General features: G+C 51.9%; 1 protein-coding gene across 1 annotated transcript in view; it reads left to right on the top strand.

Annotated features, from left to right (window-relative positions):
- DYSF (dysferlin) overlaps positions 1–11,350 on the top strand; it is a 194,055-nt gene that overhangs the window by 133,170 nt on the left and 49,535 nt on the right. The window contains exons 27-30 of the mRNA XM_044659284.1: positions 166–267; positions 366–527; positions 1,125–1,290; positions 2,050–2,126. Of these exons, the coding sequence (XP_044515219.1) occupies positions 166–267; positions 366–527; positions 1,125–1,290; positions 2,050–2,126 (507 nt within the window). The remainder of the gene's footprint in view (positions 1–165; positions 268–365; positions 528–1,124; positions 1,291–2,049; positions 2,127–11,350) is intronic.

Consider the following 11,350-nt stretch of genomic DNA (forward strand, 5'->3'; position numbering starts at 1 on the left):
CCTCCCTCCCTCCCTCCCTCCCTCCCTTCCTTCCTTCCTTCCTTCCTTCCTTCCTTCCTTCCTTCCTTCCTTCCTTCCTTCCTTCCTTCCTTTGTCTCTTGTTGTCTATCTCTGCCTCTATTCCTCTCTGTCTTTTTTCCTCTCTTGATCCCTCATTCTTTATAGACTGGAGACACAGACCTGCCATACCCTCCTCCCCAGAGAGAGGCAAACATCTACATGGTCCCCCAAGGCATTAAACCAGTTCTTCAGCGAACAGCCATTGAGGTGAACTGGGGTTTGGGAGGCTGGTGGGGGTGTGGGGGTGTGGGAGGCCCAGGCCCCAGCTCCTTTCCCATGGTCCTTGCCCAACCCCATCCTTGCAGATCCTGGCTTGGGGCCTCCGGAACTTGAAGAGCTACCAGCTGGCTAGTATCACCTCCCCAAGCTTGATAGTGGAGTGTGGGGATCAGGTTGTGCAGTCTTGCGTCATCAAGAACATCAAGAAGAACCCCAACTTTGACGTTAGCACCCTCTTCATGGATGTGGTGAGCGGCTGGTCCCCTGCCTTGCCCTTCCTCCCCGGGGTCTGGGGGTAGGTATTGGGAGTCTCAATCTTGTTCCTGACTTGCCATGTGATCTTGAAGAAGTCACCAAACCTCTCTTGGTCTCATTTTTTCTCCTCTGGAAATATGGGAAAGGCTAGATCTCTGGGTTTGGAGTCAGGAAGACCTGAGTTCAAATCCCCCTTAAGGCACATACCAAGGATCATTTAGCCTCTTTAAGCCTCAGTTTCTTCATCTGTAAAGCAAGGATGACAACAGTTCCTACTTCATAGGGCCCTTGTGAGGGTCAAACGCGATTACATTTATTAAGTACTTGGTCGGTTTTAAAGCTCTGTAGAGATGACGGCCATTATCCCATAGGGAAGACGTGTGGCCACAAGAGCATCCTCTGGGTTCTGGGCCACCTTCCCGCCGGCCCAAGGGCTCAGGCCTGCTTTGGTCTCCAGTAACCATTTGGGAGCCGTTATGAGGGAGCTGCAGGCTTCCTCCCAAGCAGAAGACTTTGGGTCCTGCTGAGGAGGATGTGTGGGATAACAGCCTCCGGGATCATCTCTCTCCCTCTCTCTTGTCCCTCGGCAGCGGCTGCCTCGGGAGGAGCTCTACTGCCCCCCCATCATCATCAAGGTCATCGACAACCGCCAGTTTGGACGGCGGCCTGTGGTGGGCCAGTGCACGATCCATTCCTTGGAGCAGTTTCTGTGTGACCCGTATTCGTCGGAGAGCCCCTCTCCTGAGCTGGGCCCTGGTATGGAGGGATGGGGCCGGGCTGGGGCCATCGTGGAGGGGGGGAGGGGGGCGGAGAATGGACATCTGGGGGTGGGGGATGGAGTGGATGCGGCTTTTCTGGCCTCACCCCCCCCCCCCGGGAGAGCCTTCAAGGGTTCTCCCACTGGGCGAGTCTGGCTTTCTCAGCCCCTGAGGGGGGTGAGCATCCCTTCTTCCACAAACATCCCACTCCAATCTGGCAAACATTTATCACATGCCTGGCTTACGGGGCACAGAGGTGGTGGAGGAGGACCCTGCCCCGGCGCTCAGGAAATTTAGAGAAGCATCAAATGCCCACCCAGACAGGGCCTCCTCTCGTCTCCGCCATGTATCTGAGCGCACTCATAGGCACGCAGGAGCCTCTGGGCAGGCTCGCCAAACAAGAGCCCAAAGACGTGAGAGAAGGGGAGAAGATGGAGAGGAGGATGGAGAGACTGTGGGAGAGAGAGTGGAAACCAGAGGGAGAAAAGAGGAACGAAGGGAGAAAAGTGGGTTGGAAGAAGGCAGTCAGGGAAGGAGACAGGTTAGAACATAGCAGGAGCACAAGCGGAAGATAACCCCGAGTTCTGCCTTCGGAGCCCCCATCTCTCTGGGGCGATGCTGGGACCCGAGTCCCGCCTGCTCTGGCCTTCAGTGGTGGGGCCTCGGCCTTGGGCTGAGCCTCCAGCGAGGGCAGCGGGAGGATGGCACCTGCTCTGGACCCACCTGATGGCTGCCTTTCTCCCTCCTGTCCGAATAGATGATGTGAGCTTCCTGAGCCCCCGGGATGAAGTGCTGATCGACATCGATGACAAGGAGCCTCTCATCCCTGTCCAGGTAGGGTGAGGGCACAGGACAGACGGAAGGCCGTTCTGCCTCTCCCTCCATCTCCTTTGCTTCTTTCTTCTCACCGCCAAAAAGTCTTTTTAGAAAAAATGAGTATCTATTTTTATGTTTTGTTAACTATTTCCCAATTATTTAAAATGATTTTCAACATTCATTTAAAAAACCATCAAAAACTTTTTATTCGTCCCCTTTCTGGGTGTCTGCTAGAACGAGGGGCACAAATACAATTCCTGTACTTTTGTAGCTCCTCGTTTGAGGGAGGGCTCAGGGTCCCTGCCTGTCCTCAGATAATCCCCAGTCTGACGTGGAGAGGCAGTTACTGCTCTGATGGGAAGATGCAGGTCTTGCCTTCAGGGTTTTCCTGGTCTTGGGGGGAAGACCCAGACCCTGCCCTCAGGGAGTTACAGGACTGATGGGTAGAATTGCATTGCTGTCCTCTTGGCACTTGGCCTCTCTTGGGGGTCAGATTGAAGTTCCCATGTCTGGGGGTCAGTGAGAAGCAACGGGGTGAAACAGTGGCCTGGGCATGGAGGAACAAGGGAGTCTGTCTGGTGTGCTCTGGTCCCCTCCCTTCTCTGGAAGCTCCCTTAGGGAAATTGGGGAAGGTGCCCAGTTTGGTCCCAGACGTGACTTAATTGGGCCTTGGGAACGGTTCAAGGAGAGAAGGCTTGGCCTGGGCTCCTGTCCTCTGGCACAGAACCCACCAGAGAGGCCTCAGGGATCCTCCATATTTCCTACTACTCTTTCCCCAACCCACACTGGGCCTGCCTGAAACCTAGCTTTGAATGTCAAACAGCCATGTCTGTGCGGGGTGCCAAGCCCATAATTCCTTGGAGGGCAGAACGAGCCCAAGGGGAGGGGAGGGGAAGGCAGGGGAGTCGAGAGGAGGAGAATAACGAGGATAGCTTACATTTCTATAACTTGCAAAGAGGAGGCAGGGTGCCATAGCAGATAGAGAGCGAGCCTCCTCCAAAGAGGAACGAGCGCCCACCAGAACGCCTTGCGAGAGGGCGCTCACTCCCTCGGGAATTCCCCTCCATATTCCAGGGAAATCGCTCAGTCATTCTACAAAGACTTTTAAAGCACCTACTGTGTGCCAGGCGCCAGGAATGAAGCAATCCCTCCTCACGGTGGGCTTCCCTTCTCACGGGGGAGACCGCAAATACGAGAGTGTGTGGCGTGTAATTTGGAGCTGGATACATAGTTAACGCAGACATATAAGAACATGTGTAGACATATAACCACACATACACAAATCGGGGAAAGATTTACGGAGAAGATGGTGCTTAAGCTGCATCTTAAAGAGAGTGAGAGGGATTCTCTAAGACCGAGATGAGGAAGGAGAACGTTCTAGGCCAGTCCAAAAGGAAACGCAGCGCCGTGAGTGAAGATCAGAAAGAGAACCGTCTATCTCAGAGGGTGGGAGTCGTGTTCAAGGAGGCTGGAAAGGAAGATGGGGGCCGGGTTTTGTAGCGCCTCAAATGTCCGACAGAGGAGTTTGTAGTTTATCCAGAAAGGAACAGGAAGCTGCTGGAGGAGGTTGAGTGGGGGAGACACACGCGTGGCACAGAAGGAAAATGGTAGCCGTGTTTTGGGGGGCTGGAGTAGGAGTAGTGAGAGATACGAGGTGGAGAGGCCAGTTGGGAAGCAGTTGTCGTGATCTAGGCAAGAGGAGATGAGCTGTGATGGTAGGGATGGAAGTCCAGAGAAGATGGGAGACTGCCTCTCGATAATGATGATGGTGAGGCTGGAGGCAATTTGGCATAAGGGTTTAGAGTCAGCGTTGAGATCAGGGAGTCTTGAGTTCAAGTTCTACCTCTGACATAGCTGTATGATCCCACAAAGTTCTGTATAATTTTTCAGTGCCTGGAGCACCTCTCCAAGATTCAGAACAGCTGGTGTCTCTCATTGATGGAGGGAAGTTCCTTACTGGGCATTCTCTACACTAATGAAATCACAAGCCTAGATGAAAACAAGAATAGTAACAATATCTGCTGCCTGTGTAGTGTTTTAAGTTTCGCCCTGCCTTTTATACACAGTATCACATTTGAGACTCACAGGGAAGATGCTCTCGGTGTCGTTAACAGCTGAGGAAACTGAGGCTGGGAGACGCTCAGAGGGGAGAGATGATCTCCACAGGAAGGGGCAGCAGGAGGAGGGCGACCTAGGGGAGCACCATCTCATAGATGTGAAAGCTGGACCTGGTGGAGATGGAATCCATCCATCAGTAAATCAATTAACAAGCGTTAATTGGCACCTACTGTGTGTCAGTAAAAATTTGTAAAGTTCTTATTATGTACCAGACACTAATAAGTCCTGGGAGAGATACAAAGAAAAACAAAAGACAGTCCTTGCTCTGGAGGGGCTCACAAGTCTAATGGATACAAAGCCAAGAATGACCGTCCGTGCCCTCGGGAGCCGTGTCCCCAAATATCTGCCTCGTCCTGGCCCGTGAGTTGTAGGCGGTGGGTTTCATCATCGGCCCATTGGAGTCCTACTTGGCCATTTTGTTGACTGGGGTTCTGCGGTTCTTCAAAGCTGCTTCTGATTTTCAAAGTTATTGTATAAAGCATTGGCCAGTCTCCTGCTTCTCCCTTCACCCGCGTTTCCCAGATTTCCCTGAAGCGGCCATTTCTTAGGGCCCGCTGGTATTCCCTTACTCTTTTGTTGTAGGGGCTGAGAATTGGACTAACAGGGCACCTGTCAGGTGGGGAATGGCTAAGAAAATTGTAGTTTAAGAATGTAATACTGCCAGGCTCTTCATTTTGCAGGAGAGGAAACTGAGTCTGACAGAGGTTAAATGACTTTCCCAGGGTCACAGAGTTAGGAATTGTTGGAGGTGGGCCTTGAATCCAGGACTTTCCCATCCCTCTGGGGCTTGGTCTTCTCAGGCTGCTCCTTCTTTCCTGGACAACCATCCAGCCTAGCCTGACTCAGTTTACCCAAGGACTTTTCTGTTCCTCTCAGCATCCTTTAGGAGGAGGCAGGTCAGGTCATCTTATCCCTCTTTTCCTGAAGAGGGAAAGGGGTTTACCCAAGTCTGCATGGTGGGTCAATGGCAGGCTTGGGGCTAGACCCTGGGTATCTGGGTATTCTGGCTTCTTGCTCTGTGCTAGACTTTGAGCACCCTCCCCCCCAGTATGTAGACCCACACTCATATGCACAAGTTCACACTCACGCACATAATTTGTGCCTCTTCCCAAGTCCCTGCCCAGCTCTGTTTCTCTCTCTGATCTCCTTGTTCCCCCTCCCCTGATTCTTGTTAGTTGGAAAGAAACACCGACTCCATGCTTCATCCAGACCTCCGCTTCCCTCCCCCCAGGGAGGCCTGGGCTCCCATCTGTTCCCCAGATCTGCCCCCTACCCTGGCTTCCCCAGGCCCACGAAGCACTGAGGAGGTTTATGTGTGTCTGGGGTGGGGAGGGTGGAGCTGTGACCACAGCCCCCCTGCATCTGCCTTGGAGACGGTGCCAGAGCCCATATTATGGGGGAGGGTGGCTCAGGCAGGCACTTTGATGCCTTTGAAGCCGGAACAGATGGACCCACCCTCGGAGCTTCCCCATTTCTGGAAACGTCCTCTCCCACTCTGGCACCCCCAGACTGCCCTCCCCAAGCTTCCCCTTTGCCCCGCATCTCTTTAGAAGGGACAGCCTTTCACCCGGGCAGAGGATGTGGGCACTGATGGGATGGCACGCTTTCAGCAAGCTGGCACTCGCCAAACCTCCCCTGCCCCTTCAGTCGGCGTAGAACCCCTCTTGACCTCTGTATGGTACCCTGCAGTGTACAGAACACTTTCAAACACCTCGTCTTCATTCTGGCCCCGGGCGGGAAGTAGTCAGGGTCCAGCTCCATTTTCTAGAAGAAGACAGTGCCCCGAGAGGAAGGGCTGGAGGTCAGGCCTCCAGAGGCTCGAGCCAGACCTTCAGAAGGTTTCCTTTATTTTTCAGCGAACAAACACGTACCGGGAGGTCTCGAGTACAAACAAGGACTTCCTGAGAAGGGGCCTCATTATTTGGATTTTCATTGCTCGTTTCCACTGCACTGGAACCAGTGACCGTATTTTTCATATAGTTATAAGTTTGGGTGGCGCACATTCGAGCGATGCTCACTGCACACACTGATGAACCCTGGCGCTATCATCTTTCTGCCTCGCCTTCCCTCACCCCACTGACAGAAAAGCTTAAAATGCTTGTCACAGCCACGCAGCGTCAAGGAGAACACATTCCTGCCATGGCCATGGCAGCCAAGGTGGCTCTCATCTGCCATCTTTAGGCCATCACCTCTCGCCTGGGAGCTTCTGGAATCATGGCTGGTCATGACAGAAGCATGGCACAGGAGAAAGGCTGTGGATAGGGGTGGAAGGGACCTCAGAGGTCATCCTGCCCAGCCCCCTTATCTTACAGAAGGGGATACTGAGGCCTAGGAAAGTCACTTGCCCAAGGTTACACAGGTATATGCAGTCAGAAGATCTGAGTTCAAATGTCAGCTCTGCCTCTGAGGCCCTTAGCAAACACTCACTATTCTTGTGCCTCAATTTCTTTATCTGTAAAATGAGGTTGGTTTAGATCATCTCTGAGATCCCTCACAGCAAAACACAATGATTAATTCTAATTTGTGGATGAAACTAGAAATCAGGAGAGAGAAAGACAGACAGAAAGACACCCAAGAGACAGATTCACACACACACACACACACACACACACACACACACACACACACACACACACACAGTGCTTGGTAGACTGGAGCACTCCGGGAAGGCTTCTTGGAGAAGCCAGGACTGGGGCATCGAAGAATGGGCAGGATTTGGCCCAGTAGCCATTGATGACCCCTCAGAAATGCCCTCTGGGCTCTACCCCCTGTTTTCTTTTGGAGACACGGATTTGGGGAGGGTATTCTGCTTCCACATTGTGGAAAAGCAGGAAGAGCAAAGAACTAGAGAAAGGCTGACCTGTGAGGAGAAATTAGGTGGGAAGCATTTACTGCTGAGCGTCATCCCTTTGGGTTAAGACATTGTCACTTAAAATCCGGAAGGGGCCAGTGCTGGGAGCCCCCAATACTACAGTACTTTCTTGCATGGGCCAGAGAGGAGACGGGGTGTTCCTTTGAGCCTTACTGTCTGACAAGAGCCTACTTAGCCTGGCCTGGGGCCAAGCCAATCAGTTTTCGTTGAGTGCTTCCTCTGACCCAGACTACGTAGTTGGGTGTACAAAGGAAGGCCAACGTCCACTCCCCAACAATCTCTGCTTTCAAGGAACTCTGATGGGAAGACAGCGTCCCCAAGTGATGAGGCACAAACAAGATACAGGCAGGACAGCCTGGAGAGGATCTCGGAGGGAAGGCTCAGAGATTAAGGTTGGAGAAAGGATTATTGCACAAGACGAGACTAGCTGAGACTTAAAGGAAGCCAGGGAACCCTGTTCTCCTGAGAACTCTCCTGAGTTCTCCAACTTGAGGCAGTTTCCCAGTTCCTCCTGCTGTTTACTGATACAGACTAATGCGGACCCTACCAAGCTTTCCCAATCCAGTATAGACGTGCATATAGTCATATACATATACACACATACATACACACATGAATACATTCTATATCTACATATATGTATTATGTATGTATCTTGCACTTTCCTGGAGCCAGAATCTACTGGACAGGTGTTGAGGGAGACGTGTCGACCCACACAACCGAACAAAACAATTTGGAGTCCCAGATGGAGACGAGGAACCTGCTGTTGACTTGACTTTGCCCAAGTGGAGGCAAACAACCAGTCAGATCACCAGCGTGAGGGCTGTCTCTATTGCAGGGTCCTTTCAGGGTGGGACGGGAGAGTGGTCCCCCTCTCAGCTATGTTTCTCCAGCTTTTTACTTTCTTACACTTCCCCGCTTCCCCTCCCCAAGCCCATTTGGCAGCCGCCTCTGGTGGTAATTAATTGTAATGAGCCTAGCTTTTAGTGTGAGCACGTGCTTAGGTTCTCTCTCCATCAGGTCTACATCTGCTTGTATGTGTGCACGTATGTGTTTCTAACAGCTTCATTTCCCTGTTGTCAAGACCCAGGCTCAGTGACAGCACTAACTTGTTGTTACTTGCACAGACTTGTTTGAGGCTCATCTCACTTGGTAGCGTGGGGGGCTGGGCTGGAAAAAAGGGGCGCACAGTCAGAGCCTTTTTTCAGTATAGTAGAGTAGAGTTTTTTCCCATTTCATTTCAGTATCGTAGAGATGTGCAGATAGAATTGGAAACATTTGACAGACTCACGTGATTAATCATGAGATCCTGCCTTTAGTTCTTAAGTTTTGTGTCGTCTCTCACCTCTGGGCTTTTGCACAGGCTCGTGCTCTGTGCCTGGATTGCACTCTTTCTTTGTATCCACCCTTAAGGGATTAACATCAACTATATATAAACAAATAGCTAAACAATCCTCACAGCACCACCCACCAGAATTCTTATCTTCCTTCCAGAGTCAGACCAGGCGCCATCTTCTCGGTGAACCTGCCCTTGCTTCCCTCCAAGCGATGAATACTTTTCCTCTCCTACAATGACTTTACACTTGTTTAGATGTGTGTACAGATTGCGTCCATCCGATAGGGTGGAGGCACTGACTCTGAATCACAGGGCTAGGGATTAGGGGAACAGGAGGCAGTGATGTGTTCACCAATGGGGCAGGGGAATCTCAAGAAAGGAGAAGCCAGTGGATTAAATGGGAGAATGGAGTCTCCCAGCTTTTCATTCATTGAAGCACTGCTGGCTGGGAAGGTCCTGTGTTGGAGGAGAGCTCTGTTTCTTGCCTCTAAATGAAAAGCTCTGAGAGTATCGGAGTGGCAGACAGGGAAATCTGTGACTAGGAGCCCCCCCCCCCCCAAATCGCCCAATATCCAAGGTACTGCCACGTCTTTCCAGTTCTCCTTCCCCATCCTCTCTCACATCTGCCCTCTGGTCTCCACCCACACACCATCTCCCTCATCCTGGCCCTCACCAACCTTCCTCCTGACTACTGCAGTCTCCTAATTGGGCTCCCTGCCTCCAGTGTCTCCAACCCATCCTCTGCTCAGCTGCCAAAATAAATCTTCCCGAGGCACCGATCTCGAATAAAATAGAAATCCCTTGGCCTGGCATTTATGTCCTTCCTCAATCTGGCTCCCGCCTAACGACCCAGCTTTATTTTATATCACACACTCTACATTCCAGCCAAATGGGGCAACTCCCCACCCTGAACTGTTCCCCAGATGCTCCGGCCGTCTCGTGCCCTGGTGCCCAGCCGCTCGCAGGCTCTACTTCACCGCTAAGGAGGGTGTGTTTTCTGGCCCAGCCTGGGACGCGGTTCTCTCGCCATCCCAGGACTGGGAAGGCTCTTGGGGATTTCAGACTGTTTTGATGCCGTTGTCTGACCGTGTGTGCTGCCGTCTCTCCGGGCTTCCTGCTCTCAGTATAATGGGCAAAGGAAGTGCCATGAGTTACAGTTAAGAGAGGGCGGCTGTTCAAGTTGGCAACTGCCCAGACAGACTTCTGCCATGCCAAGGCTCCTGGAGTCAGGACTGTAACCTTGTATCTGCCTCTTACTACCTGTGCGACTATGGATGAGTGACTCCATCTCTCCAAGCCTCAGTTTACTCATCTGCAAAATGGGGATAAGACACCTTCTGTCTGCCACCCAGACGAGATAACATTTAAAGGAGCTCGACAAAACTTAGAGGGCTATGTAAAGAGCAGCTTTCATTATGATGTTCACCTGAAGCAACCGGGAAATTTTGCTCTAATTTTCCAGCTTGCTAAATCTTCTCTCCCTCTTCCTCTGGCCTTGGTTTTCACATATTTAAAATGAAGTCGTTGCACTAAATGTCCCTGCTAGCAGGAAAGCTAGGATCCCTGGCTCCCCAGCCTGGGCCTCGGGCCTAGTATGAGCTCTCTGTCCAGGAGGATTTTCTCTCGGTATGCATCACCCTGAAAATATCCCCGGGACCCAGCCGCAGGCAGGGCTATTTTGGGTCCTTCTGGCTCTAGGTAACAAAGCATCACTGGAGACAAAGGGTCAGGCCCCAGAGGACCCTGGGCACGGCTCCAATTCCTGTCTCCACCCCTTTCTGACACAAGTGACCCAGCCTCCCACCCTGGGGAGTGGGTTGGGTGTAGGGAGTGGCAGTGCCTTTCCTTAATTGCCACTGGGGTAAGTCTGGAGCTCCTGAGTGGCTGGCAGACGGACTGGGCCTCCCTTCCATGACGGAAAGCTAGAAGGGCAGTGGAGGGAGGAGACAGGAATATCTCAGCCTGAAATATCAGCAGCTAGGTGACTCAGTGGAGTCAGGGAGGCCAGAGTTCAGATCTGCCCTCAGACACTAGCAATGTGACCCTGGAGGAGGCAGTTAACCTCTGTTTGACTCAGTTTCCTCATCTGTCAAATGAACCGAAGAAGGAAATGGCAAATCACTCTGAGCCTTTGCCAAGAAAATCCCAAATAGAGTTATGAAGAGACAACAGACAGGATGAGACTATATAGAAACCCTCAGCCATCCTTAAAGCACCTTATAAATGCTGACTATTAATGTTATTATTGTAGTTACTGTTGAGATGGGGGCTGCTCGGAATGCACTGTTTGCTTGGTTTGCCCCAGCTCCCCATCGCCACTGCCTCCAGGGGCCTGGATCCCCCCTCGCTTCCCTTTCATTTCCCAAGCAAGCCCTCATTCTCACTGGGAACGCCACCCCCTGGAAGAAGGGATTCCCTGACAATTTGGAATCTTTTCCTCTGCTGCTCCACCCACAAGACTTGTTGAAGATGGGGCTGCTGAAGGCCATTGTGAGTTTGCCACCGTTGGGTTGTGAGGGACGCAGCCCAGTGCCTGGCCCGGAGGAAGCACTTAATACCTCCTCGAAGACTGGGCTGTGCTCAGCGGGGCCGAAGAGATTCTGAACTTTGGTTTGACAGGTGATGACTTTTGTCAACCAGACGGGACCAAAGAGGAGACTCGCCTCGAGTGGTCCAGTGAGGAAGTGAGGATCTTCCAAAGCTCACTTGGACAATTCGTGGCCTCACTGCTATTCTGACCTTTAGATTATCCCACTAGAGACTCTCCCTGGAAGGGTCCCTTGGATCTGCGTAACCATGAATGAATGAATGAATGAATGAATGAATGGACGAATGAATGAATGAAAGCATTTACCAAGCACTCAAGGGTGCCTAACAAGGTGTGTTAAGTGGATCTCTCTCTCTCTCTCTCTCTCT

Source organism: Gracilinanus agilis, chromosome 2, assembly GCF_016433145.1.
Source record: "Gracilinanus agilis isolate LMUSP501 chromosome 2, AgileGrace, whole genome shotgun sequence".
NCBI lineage: Eukaryota > Metazoa > Chordata > Mammalia > Didelphimorphia > Didelphidae > Gracilinanus > Gracilinanus agilis.